This window comes from Ischnura elegans, chromosome 6 (assembly GCF_921293095.1).
Source record: "Ischnura elegans chromosome 6, ioIscEleg1.1, whole genome shotgun sequence".
NCBI classification, from domain to species: Eukaryota; Metazoa; Arthropoda; class Insecta; order Odonata; family Coenagrionidae; genus Ischnura; species Ischnura elegans.
The window spans coordinates 21,591,476-21,608,882 of record NC_060251.1 but is presented as its reverse complement, the minus strand read 5'-3'; the positions used below and the strand labels follow the sequence as shown (position 1 = coordinate 21,608,882).

The following is a 17,407-nucleotide window of genomic DNA, read 5'->3' as shown; positions in this document are numbered from 1 at the left end:
AAGCGGTCCGCCTTTCCAGAAGAGATCGGAGGACAGAATATTTTTAAAAAACCTAAGCAAGCTCGAGCATTCAAGCGCAGTATCCGATTACAACAACGGCGCGCGCCGCGTCGCCGAGTCTGAAGCGGACCCGAATCGTTTCGGCGGCTTCCAAGGGACGATCAGAACGCGATGATCTGCTATGAGGCGTGGGGAAGCCACGGATTGCGGAACTGTCAGCGGAGTGGCGTCCTGGAGGGAGACATGCGGGTAAACAGTGTGACGCCACAGAGCAGAGGGGGGAGGGGGACGGAGGGGAAGGGAGGAGGGAGAAACGGAGGTGTCCTTGGGAGAGGAGGAGGAAGTGCAGATATGGATATAAAAGAAACGAACGTATCGACCGTAATATGATATACAGCCGACGCACCAACTCACCACACAAGGCACGCGAGCCGGATATGTAAGTGGAGGTGCATCCAGGCTAGACTCCAGACACTTACGAGCAATAACTTCTCAGCTAACGCTCAACTTCAGATGCAGCGAGAGTTGGAGAGAGAATATACCGTGGGTATAATTTCATTATATACCGGAGCGAAGTATGGATGGAAGTTAGTGCTTAGCGGGGAGGGGATGTTGAAAATGGTGTTAGAGGGTAGAATGTTAGGGAAACGAGGGAGGGGAAGGAAAATAATAGGATTTTTAGATAGATTGAAAGGAATAGATCTTATAGTGAATTGAAGAGGGAAGTGCATGATGGAAGGGGAGGCTGCCGGAATTCTTCCTAAGTACTCCATGGAAACCTACCGTAATCGGTAGAATACTATAATAATAATCTGAAATGATGATTTTCTCTTCACTTTTACTGTATAATTCAATGCTAAAAAATCAAAATTTTATTCCTGTGGAGATGACACTAATTTTGATCTATAACGTGAGTCAATACGGTTGAGAGGCAAAACATTGACTGAAAATTCCCATGCCCATTCTGGACGAATGATATTAAATAAAACATTCACATTGGAGGCAGTGAAATTAATGTAGGGAAGGGGAAAACTTCCGGCGAGCGGATTGAAGAGCGTGATTTCCTCCCTTGGCTTCGCACTCGGCGACAAGTCGCACCCTCTTCGTAAATCCCCCCCATCCGCAGATCCACGGGTGGGGTGGGGGTCGGGAGTTCCACCGCTTACGATGGAAGTGAAAAGAAGCTAACGGTCCGCCGCTTTGCACGCCCCCGAATACAAGCACGCGGATGAGAGGAGAGGGGTGTAAACCGCACTCGGCCGCGTCAAGACGAGCGGACACTGGCGCAGAGAAGAGAGGGTGAGGGGAGCTACTCCCGATGCGCCGAAAACAAGTCGACGACATCTTTTTCTCCAACAAAGTTCAAGTAAATATATTAGTTAAATGAAACATTGCAATCCATCCAACGAATTTATTTGGGCACGACGCGTTTCGATGTCGCAAAAACATTCTCAAGAATTTCTACATCTACATAATACACTGCGAGCCACCTCTAGGTTGTTTGGCAGCGGGTGACAAATCACCAACATGCAGCATGGAAGAGGACAGCCACATGCACGGTCATAGAAATATTACGCATGCTACCAAAATATACATGCTTATTCATAAAAAAAAAACTTGGTAATGGTTAGTAATTCCTAGAGCAAATACATGCAAGGTTAGAACTATGAAAAAAACATGTAATGAGTGATCCTAGCGAGCGACGCCATTAATCCTATCAATTCAGGCAACGTTGCTATCCTTAATATTACGAGGGAAGAATGACATTTTAAATCTCTCGGTTTTGCAGTCTATTTCTTTTATTTTATTCTCATGATCATTTCCAATTTCAATAACTTCCACAACATAGTGTCACATTTCATAGAAAATGCAAGTAAATATAATCTCAAATACAGTCAAAATAAGTAGGTAAATAAAGTCTCGGGGGTGACGTCGCTGTAATTACTAATCATTGTGACTGTAACACAAAGACTTGGTAAATCCACATAATTTAAGTACACTGGCATGTAGGTGCCTCCTTGTGTGTTTGTTACCGAAGTTTTTCGTGCCTGATGAGGTTCTACGTTGGAATCAAGGTCGTTTAAATAAATTATGCGAAATTACCAAGTATTTGTTTCCCAATCAGAAATTAAGTTCCCATTCCTTAAATATCTATCCCAGTGCACCCTAGGCCTAACGCGTACCCACTACGGCGACTCACGGGGCATGTCGTAGTTGGATAGCAGGTGCACAGAAAGTCCCCCTTATGAGTGAAGACGGATATTCTGAGAGTATCTTCAGCGGGATATAGGTAAGTTGCGTGGGTATTCAGTGACATCCCTCGCTTCTCCTCTCGGCACGTGATTCTCGGAAGAAAAATGAAAGGAATTAATCTATGTCCATTTCACCCAACCCCCACACCTAGGAATGAATTCGTTTGAAAGCGAGAGAACTCCAAGGAAATAGAAAAAAATATTCACAAAGGTGGATATCCAGCTTAGAAAAGACAAGTTTTCAATCCCTAATTAAGACAAATGGACAGGGACGAGAGTAAAGCTTTCCGTAGCCTCCGTATGAATGTACCTTCCAACAAGAGAAACGACACATAATACTGAAATTAAATCTGTAAAGAGGTATTCATAGTTTTATAGTAGAAATCTAAACCTTTACATGGCATGATTATTTGCTTAACCGCGGATATGATAACCAGATGCGTGGGAAAGTCTGTACTCAAATTTCAGCACGGTTAAGGAGGATGATTACCTTCTTCCGCATCTTACAGCTGATTCACTGTTCTAGGGTGGACTATCGCGGTACCGCAATAACGGATTCTCTCTTCAGAGCATATCGCAAAGCTGCGACTCGTTCTAGTCATGAAGATGATTCATCACGCAGCGAGGAATACAGGCGCCTACCACCTGGGACTAATCCCAAGACGACTCTCTGGCCTCCGAAGAGCCCATGCATATAAGAACGTGGGAGACTTAACTTCCCTCCACTGAATAAGATTACGGATAATTGTTCGTTTAATCGGTCTTTCATAGCCATAATTTTCAGTCATATTCATAATAGGCAACCGGGAGGAGAAATCTATCTTTCCCGTACCTTATTTCTGACATAAATAGACTGGAATAGTTACGACGTCTAGCACACCGTTGATGAAAACAGTGATATTTTTCGAGGTAACTTGTCCTTTATCATGAAAATATGTACATAAAGCTTTCAAGATTGCTTATTCTCAGAAAATAAACTCGTTAACACTAATATTCAACAAGCTGCGACAAACCTTATTAAGAAATTATGGCCTTGGCAAGATTCTTTTCGCAAACATTTTGTTTTATAGCTATCATAACAACGTAAATATTCAGCATAGGCAATGAACCCTCGCCTGAATTAACCTGTTTTCACGGATTTATCCCATGTTCTAGCATACGCAAAACACCACAAGTCAATCATTGCCTCGCGTCTCTGGAGTAATGGGTATAAATTTGTTTGCTGTTTCATTCGATGGGTGGAACAGGGAAGTTGGGACTTCTGTGATTCCTCCCCCCCCCTTCCTCCGGCGTCACTCCGCAGACTGATCCTCCCCCCTCCCACCCCCCAGTGCAATCTAACGGACCCACCTCCCCCACCCCCTTTCCCTCAAAGGGGCGGCAGGAGGTCGAAAATCCGCCTTGGGCGCCACAGCCGACGGCTTTAACGGTAAACGCCCCTCGTCTTCGCGTGGACATACACACACGCTACCACGATGCCGCTATCCCTACTACTTACTACGCTCCCCTCATCCCCTTGATGAGATCTCACTGTAAAACGGAATAAATATGATTTTATCCGGGCACCCAACGGAAAATGTGATTTCAAATCGAATAGCCAAAAGAACCAAATAGCAGCCAACTAAATAATACCCCGCGTTTTCAAATTAAGAATCGTACTTTCCATTGATTAAGGTTAAAATAAGCAAAACCAATATTATTGTACCATTATTCTAGAAAATGTTATCTAAGTTACAAAAGAATAGCTATTTTCGTCAACAGCCGCAAAAAAAAAACTCACTGAACATAAATATAATGAATTAAAAATTAGGAATATGTACTACGATACTTGATTGGAATTTACAACTGTTATACAGCCCAAATTATGCACATTAATAACTATGGTATATATTGTCCATTAGATTCATTTGGCAATGAAAGAAGTAATTATTTCCCTATTCCATATTCCCTAATAATTATCTCAGCAGGACTTGGAGGGTATAAATACTCGTTCTACGCGCAGGTAATGACAAAATGAATTTTAAACTGTTCCCATAATTTTAAAGTACACGTAGAGTAGTGCTCACTGCTCGCAAAACCAGTTAATATGTTTTTGTTTCATAGTCACTAAAACGGGGCATTCTGATGCAAAAGTAAATTTCTGCTGGTCTGGAATTAGGTACCTGCACACATGCAATTTACAGGTACAGAATTGCAATTTAGGTATACTTGCCGAAAACAGGTCTGAAACACTTTATGAACTGAAAACTTTCTCCCCACTCACAAGAAAACGAACGAATCTTTTCTCTTTCACCTCCTGTAGAAGCCCAGCATCCGAAGCCTTCGAAATGTCATCACACCGAATCGACTGCTCCATCTTTCTTGTAGTACTTCGAGATCAGACCTTCTCTCCGAAATTTCACCCTACAACGGCCATGCACCTCTGGGCACAACCACTATCTCCAACCTTGTCCTTAGCTGTGTGGCGTTCGGAAGAAAATGCGTGGGACGAACGCTTTTAAGCTATCACCGCTGAAAATGCATAGGCTCCCGGTGACAAGGAATAAATCACCACCAGCTTTCTTTAAGGAGGTTCCGAGGGGATAGAAACCAGTTTCAACATCTCTCCCAAGACCTGCCATAGGTACAAGTCGAAAGGAAACGAAAAACATAGCCAAGAGAAATCTACTCTCGCATCATGAGATAGAGTTTGGACTAAAGCCTTGTGCCAGAGGCGGAGGGAAGGAATTCGTCCACCCTTTATTATACCTACCTCGAATTATATTGCTTCCCACATACAATAGCAAGCAAGAATTAATAGTAGGGGCATCCACGATGAGTATCGCGCCCTGTTCATCGTATGCCTCATAATTCACGCTCGTTGGCGATACACCAGGATGCTATGCAGACGAAGGCATGTCTGTTGAATTTTCACGAATTTGAACGCTGCTTGACTTATCAACCTGCGGCTCCACCAAAGCGGCGAGTGTCGTCTACACACGTCACAACTACCAGCTCATAGATAAGCTCACCACCACAGGGTTGCAATCGACCTCTAGCTACAGAGGTTAGCCGCGATATAACTTAATTTACTTGTCGAGTAAGCAGTCACGAAGTAAAAGGTACTAAGTGGAAGGCAAGTGGAAACCAACATAATATAATTCTGAGGATGCGAGGATATGTTAGCGTGTAATTTTAGTTAAAACCGATATGGAACCCTGAAGAGTGATTGAGGATTGAAACTCGTGCAGTGGAATCAACCCCAGTTTGGACTCACATCCACCACTCCGAAATATGTTGTCTTGAAGAGATATCCTAAAGCCCGTATGATGCTTTGCAATTTATTGGCCAATAAATAGGCGCGCAATATAGTTTAAAACATTGGGCGTTACGTACAGTATGACACGTATAAATATTTACACCAATATTGGCCGAAGTAGTGTTCTAATGCCCCGCTAGAGAACGCCATTGTATTTCGATGATTTTACGTTGCATAAGCATTCATGTGATTTGTACGCTTTAATCAGTATTGAAACGACTTCTTTCGTAAAAATTTTAGAAAAATCAAGCGAATTTTCGGAAAAAATCCAATGTTTTACAGCCAAACCTGATGTTTTGCGAAGAGCTTCTCGTTTTGACCACTAGGATTCAACATAACTGACTTCTGATTGGAGATTGTCCGCGATAAAATAGAACCTGTTCTACATTACAAATTGGGCAATAAATTGTGTCCAGTATTGTGAAAAGGATATTGGACTAGAAATTGGTGCATGTCAGTTGGACCACAATCCAATATCTAATAAATTGGCCAATAAATTGGGAAGTGTCATACGGGCTTAACCATCCCCACAAAAATGCTTGCTTTAGCTGTCACCGACCTCGACCAGCGACATAGGGTAGGGAGACTTGAAGAGTGGTTCAATCAGGACATTCCCGCGGCCAATGTTTCCACTCGCGATGGGACTAGACCTCTTCCGATCGTGAATAGAGGTTGAGGGGGGCACTGGACACTGTCCAGCGCCTCAACACTACCTCTCGACCGCTACCTCGCTATCAGCGCCCCTTATCGGTCTGAGGGCCGCCGCGCCGTCGGGTCGGCGGATTGCGAACTTCCGCAAGGCGACTTCCAAAAGGAGTGTAAAGCTGGTTTTACAATGGCAGTTTCGTCGTGCAAGATACTTTCACAGGAACATGCAGGAAAATTTCAGTTGGCCGAAAATATTTCGAAAGTTAGTGGGAACTGGTTGGAATTTGATAGCAACAAAACGCATCTGCAAAAACCACGTACAAATCGTGGAAATTTTTGCAATTTATGTACGATGTTACAAGTAAATCGTATATAACCCGAGAAAAAATTTCCACGCAGCTTGAGTTCTCAGTTTTCCCCAGTGAATTTTTAAATTATAGCGTTCTCGGGTTTCTCGTCGGATAGGCAGACACTAGAGAGTTAAAACTCAACAAAAGGTTCGACCCCTTTGAGTCATACTTCAAACGTCGAGAAATTTTTTTTTTTGAGTTTCCCAGTGGAAACTTCAAAACTTCTAGGAAAGAAATTGGACAACTGTTAAATGTATGGAACATTTATGAATTCATATCCGTTTATGTGCCGTAAAATATGAGGATATTCATAAAGGTCTAGACGATTTACCTAAATTGAAATTATGGAAGTATGTAAAAAAAGAGAAAATGATAGCCACAGTTGAAATGAAAATTCTAAAAGTTATCATACGAGCTTTAAAGCGTATCACAGAGTTAAAAATACCTTATCACTTCCTCGTACGGTTGAATCCAAATATAAAACAGAAATAAGATTCGCAAGTTATCTATTTCCATTGTATGTATATCTCCACCTCCAGAGGTCAATAACTTTTGGGAGAGGAATGAAAAATTTCAAAACAAAACCGTTCTCGACTTATATAGGTACTTTCAGCTAACGTCAAACAAGAAATTCGGCTCCGTAACCCTGACGCAGCTAGGAACATATAATGAACTGGGAGTGGAATATTTCAATAATTGGAATAATCTCGGAAATAAGTCTTTCGGTTGAATAGGGTTGTTTCTTATTATTTTTTATTGCCTAAATCGAGACATTATTACTCCAGGAGTACGCATTTCACGCTCTTAGATTTTCGAATGGCGATATTTATTTTTCGCGATTAAACGAAAAGGGAAAATTTTCAAGCGCGCGAAAACGCGACGGCTAAGTAGGAATGATGGGAAAAGTCCGTGTGACGTATTTCTGGTTCCCGCTGCCGTTCTGTGAGGTGACCTTGAGGCGAGGCTTGAGCGCTGATACGACGCAGGATGCTAGCAGGTAGCCGAGTGCCACGCTAGCAGGTAGCGCTTGGCATAATTAAGGATTATTGATACCCTATCAAACGAAGGAAACTTTCCGACCCTAGACAATTTTAATAAGTGATTATTAAGAGATGTTTCCCTGAGCTCTGTGACTCATGCATGCATTGGTAATCTCAGACGATGTAAAACTCCTATCCTCTCCTGTAGAAACTAGGTCCCTGTGACGTCACGTGGAGTGGAATCGCATGGGCGCCAATCTGGCCTTTTTCAAATGCGGTTAAAATTGACCATAGCCATTCGTCTAAACTGGGATTTCTAAAACCAAATAATTTGTATATTATGAATACACTAATGGTGGGTAACGAATCGCAATCAATGCCTTTCGTTTTCTTTGATGAAGGAAATTACCCTATTAGGAAATCATCACCGGATAGCATATGAGTTTAGCATCACGGTGCAAGACGTCGTCTGGCGAATGTCTCAAGGTTCGACCATTCCATTGCCCTGCTGTCCACACTTACGCTGGACACTACCCGCCCCGACGGCGGTGGGTGGGGCTGCGACAAAAGGCAAATGATCGACCTTGGTGATGCGTCTGATGAAATCGACAAAGGCCGATCCGCATAATGGCACACATTAAGGCTCTCGGGCAGGGGTCAGTGACCTCCTCCCTCGAGAGTAAGTGCGTTACAAACCCAGCCCGTGCATACGGCGAGCGGCTACACTGTTGATGCTGCCGTTGCCCGTGGAAACGAGGACAACGCCCCTTCGAGAGAGAAAATTGCAACCCACTGACTTCCGTGGGAGACCCATTGTTTCCGATCACTGCGCACGGCAGATGGAGATTGTTTTTCCCCCTTTCCTCCTTCGAGTCCAAACCTCTCCTCTCGGGAAGAGAGGCTCCGAGGAGAGGGAGGTCGTAAAAATTAACGTCCTTCGCTCGAAAGGGAGACTTAAAAACCGTTCCACCCTCCCAACCTCTTCTCCCTATCTCTAGCACTCTCTCTCGGTTATCTCAGAGTCCCCCGAAGTGCATAGCTAAGGAACAAGTGTATGAGAGGAATGATCTCCACGATAGTCTCATCATTGCCCTAGTAGCACCAAAGGATTATATCTAGATTTAATACGTATCATAGTATACACTGTATACTTATAATATCTGTATAAAATACCCTGGTAGCACCAAAAGGATCTGTATATTTTTAAGATTTCGAAATACATCGGTATACAGTTTTGCAAATTTGTATATTATACACATTTTATACATGTCTGATGATCCATGGTCCTTGATGTATACCAGAATCTTTAAAATATACAAATAATATCCTTACGGCGTAACCAGGGATCATCAGACATGTATAAGATATGTATAATATACAGATTTACGACGAGTTATGCGTATTTAATCTATATAAAATCCATATTATGGCAGCAGATATAATACGTATGATATCTAGATATTATCTGCGTGGTAGAGGACATTTGCATGTATTTTAGACAGATATAATATGTATACAGTGTATACTATGATACGTATTAAATCTAGATATAATCCTTTTGGTGCTACTAGGCTACATGCAAATGTCCTCCATCACGCAGGTAATATCTAAATATTATACGTATTATATCTGCTGCCATAATATGGATTTTATAGATTAAATACGTATTACTCGTCGTAAATCTGTATATTATACATATCTTACACATTTCTGATGATCCCTGGTAACGCCGTAAAGATATTATTTGTATATTTTAAAGATTCTGGTATACATCAAGGGCCATGGATCATCAGACATGTATAAAATATGTATATTATACAGATTTGCAAATCTGTTTACCGATGTATTTCGAAATCTTAAAAATATGCAGATATAATCCTTTTGGTGCTACCAGGGCGGGTGCTCCACAAATGACGTCTCTCGCACAGTGATGGTGGTCATAAATTTACTGTCCCCTTTTAGTGCTCAGCTTCCACCTCAACATTTAATAACTTATTATATTAGTAAATACTAACTATATGAATGGATTTTTTGGCATGCTGCAACCCATGCATTGACAGTTCTCCAGTGGTAGTAAAACTTAAAACAAGCTTTCATTAAGTTTTACGGCCATGGGAGACCCTTACTTGAACTGTTCATTAAGAGTATGAAGAGCTCAATTACCTGTATTTAACTCATGCATGATTCACTATACTTCGCTAACTTTTTATTTTCTATAACTAACTTGTGATTTTTTTTTGCATGGTAGCATATTCGTGTCCATTGCGCACTCTTATTTTCTGGTTTGGCCGAGTTTCGTTGTCCTGTATGCTTGGCCTGTGTCGACAAGCGAGCGCGATCACGATTAAGGCTAGGATGAGTGCTGCATGCCTTTGTGGAATCACCCCGTGCCACACATCCTGGTAGTGGCTTACGCGATACCTCATAGATATAAAACGTAGATGTATGCAAGTCACGATTTTTGCGAGGATTTTAAAAAAGATAAATAAATGATAGACATTTTCTGTGCTATCTTATAGATGCTTATGCACAATATTTACGAAAAATGAACAAATGAGAAAAAAAGCTTAAGACTCATACTAAAAGAAACTATTTATTTCTGCGGAAACAATCCAACTCAAGGTGAAGGTACACTATGCGAAAGGAAATTTATTCCGCCGCAGGTGACTGAAGGCTATGATGATTTATGAAGAACTGAAGACAAATAATCCCATCGCCTAGCGAGGGGAAGATTGTTTACCAAGAAACCCAGGAACTAAACATCCAGTTACACTCACTCGAACTCTTCCGACTTTAAATCCACTATTTCTTTAATTGATTCTATCCAGGAAAGAATACATGGACCTCACGCCACCTACTAAAACTATCATCATAAAAGGATGTAACTATAATGAACCGCATAGCAAAACTTCATTTGAAATGTTATTCAATGGAAAAAAATAATGTATGCGAACGCACCTTAAGAGTGGTTGATTACGAGCGCGGTCAACGCCGACATCAGCACTGCCTACTCGGGTCTAAACCAGTCGGAGGTCTCATAAATGATAGCCGCGAGCGAAGAGGAAGAGTAGGATTACAGGAGTGGGCGTGGCCCGTGGCGGAGGAGAGGCAAAGGGCACTTTCATGCATGCATGCATCTCTCGTGGGTCGCACAATGGCGCCATGACTCACGAAATCCTAATACATTCCGGAATTATTCAAGACGGAGGACTATAGCGTGGACGCTAAGCGATTGATCCTTTACCGTTTACGTATTTTTTTAACAATATGTGAAGACAGGACATGTAACATGACATGTGTAACATTTGTGGAACGAATCGGGGGGGGGGGGGGGGGGGGCAGCAAATAAGGACAGTGGAACACAAACGAATAAGTGGTTTGGTGGGAGGGGCTATACGTGCACTGCTATAGATTATAGGGTATGATGGCCAACCTGTTCTGAGGGTATGATATTCCTCACTGTATCTATAGAACAAAATGAAAGATATTCCCTCTATATAGGATTTTAAGAAATCGTAACAGAGAATCTTGGGGGTTTACAGTAGTCGATTATTCATTCAGGAGGAGCGAAATATGAGTTAAAATACAAAAATTAAAAGTTGCCTCAGAGAAAGAAAAAATATTTTAAACTATGGTCTAGTTTTGACATATAATTACTGCATTTACTCAAAGTGAAATTTGAAGTGCCAAACTGATTTAAAAAATATTTCCAAGCATGTAATTTTTCAAAAATTTTCCCTGACCCCCTCACCCCCAGACCCTCCCATCCCCCCCCTCAAAGCACATTCCTAGTTACGCCACTGGTATATAGGTTCCATAGTTTGTTTTATTGTATTAACGAGTTTTGACCAAAAATTTCACCAAAAAGTAAGCATTGGCCCTTATGGGGTTGTCAATGTTTTGGTCAAAGTGGGCGTGGCTTATCCTACCCAAGCACCCCCATTCCGGCCACACTTCCTTCCACGCTCGAAACCAGTGGTACCCCCTCCAAATCTTTACAACCTCCTTGGTTTCTTGGAGGAAAAGTTCTCCGATTTCCAGCCGGGACTAAGGGTTTTTCAGCACCGACGTTTCGAGGGCGAAGTCTGCCATCGTCTTCAGGGTGTTGAAAAACCCTTGGACCCGGCTGCAAACCCGAGAACTCTTCCTCCAGTCTATTCGCCGGGAAAACCTTAGATCCTCCTCGGTTTCCTGTTATCGTCGATTCACAATATCGAGTTCAGTTGTCGAAGCAAAGCGGCGATTAAGTAATTGAAACAGGAGATAAGAGCGGTACTCACGTTCGAATCGGTGCGGCGAGTGTGGGCTGCAGGAGAGCCTCATGAGGACGAGGGCGGCCGTGCACTCGTCCATGCATTCGTCGGGAGGGAGGCCCGCGTCGTCCGCCCACGCGTCGTCCACTCCACCCCAGCCCTCGCTCGGGCGACGCTTCCGCGACACCCTACCAGCAGAAAGAAGAAACCGTCAGCATATATATCATACAATCACAAGAGCGAAAAAAATTGAATCACACTCAGAACGAAACAATTCTTAAATTAGACTAAAATACATAGGCATTGCATCGGCACACTCCATGTCCAGTGGTGTAGCCAGGAATTTCGTTGGGCGGGAAGGGGGGGGGGGGTCGAAAATCAGGAGGAAATTTTTTTGAAAAACAGGGTCATAAGTAGAGGGTTTTCAACTAATTTAAACACTTTTCACAATGGAAAAAACTTCATTCGTCAAAGAAATCTTTCGTAAAATGAAGATTTTTCAATATTTTGTTTTCTTTTATGAAGGGAAACAATTGTGTTTTTATATTTGGGGGGGGAGAGAGTCCGGACCCTTCTCCTGACTACGCCACTGTCAATGTCTTTCTTTACCATTTTCGAACCCCCATTTCATCTATTATATAGGCAAAGGAACCCCCGTCTAATATATAGGTATATTTATGGTAATATATAATATAATAGGGTAACATATTTAATATTAAGACTGATACCTCGATAAAATTTCAATTTTATATACAAGAAGAATTTTAGTGATTAAGGTATGTACACATGATAAATTACTTATATTAATTATAAAATATCGCTTATTTTTTGCCAGAGACATAGTAGACACTGATAACTATGCTTTCTTTTATGACGGACACTGATGACCTTCACCATTTTCAATACACTCAATTTTTTGCCAGAGGCCTTATTCAGCTTGATAATTATGGTTTCTGTCATGACATGAATGTACACTAATGACCATCGCCAGCTTGAAACTCTCAATGTTTTGCCAGACGCTTTACACACATCTATAATTATGGTTTCTCTTATAACAGAAATGATCTTCATTAGTTTCAAATACGCCCGTGTAATGAGGCACGTTTCAAAACCGAAATACCCGCATAACTTCACAACGAGCGGATAAAATATAGCCTTTCAATGCCAACAAATGCCAACAATCGTTGTGCATGGCATTAGCCCCTCACTAGAAGGGAAAGGACCCACGCGAACAATTTCCCGCGTTTCACATTTACGGCCGTATTAGGACGGAAGGGGACGCTGAGGGTAAGAAGGGAAGATAGGGGTGGGGGAGAGAATGGATGGTGGCGGGGAGTGGAGTCCGGAAGGGTGAGATTTAGGAAGAGGGGGCAAATTGCCACTGGGTGTGCCTCGCGAGGCACGCGATGAAAGAACCAACCTCAAAAAAAAAAAAAAAAAAAAACTCCTCTCCCACCCTTCCCCCCTCTCCCTTCCTGTGGTGATTATCCTGCTCCCCCACCCACCCGCAAACTGACGGTCGAAAATTATGCCGCTGGGCTACTTGGCTGGGCGGGGTCGCGTAACAAACAGGGCGTAGGGCAGAAAGCAGCGCTGGCGGTCAACCCAGCACGGCGAAGCGGCACCCGAACGATCATAAACAAACGAACGGAATGGGCTCATTTCAATACGACTCCCTCGAATCAATTTAACAGCTGAAGGCGACGAGATGTTGCGGAACACACTGATTACAATAACAGAGTTCAACTCTTAAATGCTTTATATTTTATACCAATTTTGATATTGGTAAGGAACCATATGATAAGCAGCAGTAGCGGATCCTGGATAGGGACAAGGGGGGGCTAATTATGGCGTAACCTTCCAGCAGTGGTGGGGATCCGAACAAAAATGACCATTCCATCTAGTGTAAATTGGATATCCAGGGGGGTGGTAAGGATAATAATTCAAATACGCCCATGTAATGAGGCACGTTTCAAAACCGAAATACCTCCATAACTTCACAACTAGTTGATAAACCCTCTTCTTACCCCCTTATTTCCACCCATAGATCCGCCACTGGTACGTAATAAATACCTTGAAGGACACTCATAGAATAAGTAAACGCATCACGGAGAACCGACCAGAGAGAATGTATAAAGGAGAGGAATAGCCAAGCAAAGTGTACCCTGGGTGTACTCCAGGGATCGGTCCGACTCTATTTCAATGCATCATAAGCGAAGATCTAATGAGTACCACATGAAATGGTGAGTGATCAATGCTAGCCGATGAAATTATGCTATCAATTTTCTTCAGTGACTTCTTCCCTTTTTATGGGTCTAAGGAGGGGACATTTTCGGTGCATGAAAACTAAATTTGATTTTATTCCGGACCGAGAGGCTAACGTTTTCCTTCAATAAAAAAACTTCATCAGCATCTCAGAGCGATGAATGATAACTGTGACTCATCGATTTGGCTCAGAGCACCGTATACCATTAACGATGAGAGGAGCAGAATGGTTCGTATAACTCACAGCACAAAATAAACTACGACGACAGCGACGCTTGAGACGAAATGCGAAGATGTGAAAGCAATAAGTCGTCGAGGAGCAATTGTCAGTCTCCGGGCGAAGAGGAGGAGTCCGTGGAAACAATTGCGAAGCAGATCACGCACCGGGGACACGAGAGCGGGAGGAGCGCCTGCATTGTTGCGCATGGGCCGAGTGCATTGTTGAGGGCGATATGCCCGTGGCATAGAAACAAACCACTGCAAACGACTCCCATACGACTCCCTTCTAGACAGCCCGCGTCTGGGATTGCGGTTAGCTAACAGCGGTATTGACGCGTCCTTCGACTCTGAAGAACAAAACCCATTGGCGCTCAGTATAGCGCGAAAAAAAAGGACAAGGAGAACGATTTAGGGTGAAGAGTTATATTGGTTTAAACCTTGAGTTAAAGAAGCATGCCTAACCATTCCGAGGGTGATTGCATCAATTTTTAAAACCTGAATATTAGTCCTGGGGAGGTGTTAGGGATCATGAAGAATAACATGACAAGGGAAAATATAGATCCGAAATTCATCGAAGTTCAATTGAATATGTTCGTCGAAAATGTATCACCAAGATAGGTGAAGATAAGAGTCGTTTGCTGGAAATATCATTAATTCTAATAACACGGAGATTAGATAAATATATAACCGAAATTCATCGAAGTTCAATTGAATATGTTCGTCGAAAATGTATCACCACAAGATAGTTGAAGATAGGAGTCATTTGCTGGAAGCATTACTAATTCTAATAACACGGAAATTATAAACAACAGCCTGTAAGAGTGAAATCGTGAAATCATCACTGACTGGCATTGAAACGATACATGAACAATAGACCTACAATTAAGCTATAATGAAACGACACTTCACGTGAATTCCAGCTAAATATTCACTCGAGATGTTTGAAAAATGACTGGAGAACAATGAGGTCACATCACGAGCCTTGACAAGAAATACCTTCTCCACCAACGATATTTTCGTTTTTTTTCCACCTGTTGCAAATTCCGAGTTGCTCATTCAACAGCTCTACAAATGGAGAACGTGGAATTCAATAAGCGTCATAGCATATCCCCAAACTAGGAAGTGGACCAAAAGAGCAGTAGAACTCAGACGTACTTATTCAATTGTATTTATTTAATCCAACCTTTTGTGAAAAAAATTAAGATGCGCAACGGAACAGAAGAACTAAATAATTATTTTCTCGCTTAATCTAATCGATTCGTTACGATGGCCTTGCATGGTATAACCAGCACGGAAGACATGCTTAATCCTTTCGTTGAATGTAGAATTCGGCACAGGTATGCCAGAAATGGGATAAATATGATAACAGCCGGCTACCTAATTCATGACAAACAGCCAGTTTTGACATTTATAGAAATGCGTTTATCTTATTCCCCAAGAATCAATATGGAAAATGGGCCAATTGATGAATGATAAACTTAACTTTCTTATGAGAATATCATTAGAAACCAACTGCATAAGTATGCTCGCAAAAAATGCAACACTAATCATTCAAAAGAAAATATGACGCAAGAAATTTATCTAAATTACCCCCGAAAACAGTAAAATGAGGCCTTTACATCGGTAGTTTAAACAATCAACAACAGATGAACACACACACACTCACACCCATGTCCTAGAAGGAGCAAACTAACTATGCGGGACTCGAACCCGCGACCTTCGGTATGGTAGGCGAGAATTTATCCCCGCCGCCACCGAGGCCGACAAATTATCACAGCTAGTAAGGAAACCGGCAGGTTTTTGATACCATATCATACTCCTCGGCAGGCATGAATTCGTGGGAGATTTCGTGCTTGAAGGGCATTGCCCTCCACCTCTACAGTTAGTTTACGCGAGTAAAACGAAGCACGCTCACGCCCGGAATCGAAATGGTAGTCAAAAGGGAAGACGCGAAGCATCCCATACGAAGTAGGAAAATATTCCAATATATGCGATCCACATTAATCCTTGCACTAAATCATGGCTTTGATACTTCAAAACTAAATTCATTGCAAAAGTGCACGATTATCCATATCCTGTAGTTTAACCATGGCTAGTAAAATACGGTTACTGTCGACACGGTTTAGGGTTGAATCAGCCAAAAAGATGTTCTCTGTATAGCTATTTTTCTAAAAAAAAACGCCAACATAATGTCATGAAATAAATGGTTAAGGAATAGAGAATAGTTATAAGGTGCTCGTTATTATTATAGTATTCTACCGATCAAGGTAGGTTTCCATGGAGTACTAAAGAAGTAATCTGAGAGCCTTCCTTTCCTTTCAGCGCTACCTTCTTCAATTCACTGTAAGACCTACTCACCCTCAATCCATCCAAAAACCCTATTCTTTTCCTTCCCCTCCCTCGTTTTCCTAACATTCTACCCTCTTACACCATTTTCAACATCCCCTCCCCGCTAAGTATTCGCTCCATCCATGCATTCTGTCTCCTCCGTACCTCATCTAAAAGCTGCCTCTCCTCGCCAACCACATCCAGCACTTCGTCGTCCCTTTTCCTCTCCGTCCATTTCTCCCTCTCCATTCTTCTCCATACCCACATCTCGAATGCCTCCAATCTTCTCTCGCTTTCTTTCCTCAGTGTCCACGTTTCCGCACCGTAGAGAGCTACACTCCCGATCAAACTCTTCACTAACCTTTTCTTTAAACACTTACATGACGATCCTCTCAGAAGCTCTTTCCTGTTCATGAATGGCTCCTTTGCTAATGAAATTCACTTACTGATGTCCTTACCACTTTATGTGTTCTCCTCTAATGTGCTGCCTAAATAATTGAATTGCTCTACCTGCTCAAGTTTTTCCCCACCTACTTTTATCATGAGTCTCGCATTCTTCGCTCGCGACATGGGCGTACCCAGCGAGCGCCGGGGGGAGGGGGGGGGCAGTCCCCCCTAGAAGCGAAAATTGTAAAAGTCTTTAAGAAATATCAGTACTGGAATAGAGTAGAAACGAAATTATTCAACAAATTTCCTTTAAACCCACGAAAAATGGTATATATTAGTATAACATATGTAACTAAAATAAAACTATTTTTTCAAGGAAATAATCCCATAAACTAATGTCACAAATTGGCTTGCCCTCCCCTCCCTA

The 17,407-nt window shown here is 42.3% G+C and overlaps 1 protein-coding gene across 1 annotated transcript in view; it reads right to left on the bottom strand.

The window, feature by feature from the left end:
• The window catches only part of LOC124160178 (zinc finger protein 704), a 360,385-nt gene that overhangs the window by 165,066 nt on the left and 177,912 nt on the right, over nucleotides 1-17,407 (bottom strand). The window contains exon 3 of the mRNA XM_046535945.1: nucleotides 11,809-11,969. Within this exon, the coding sequence (XP_046391901.1) occupies nucleotides 11,809-11,969 (161 nt within the window). The remainder of the gene's footprint in view (nucleotides 1-11,808; nucleotides 11,970-17,407) is intronic.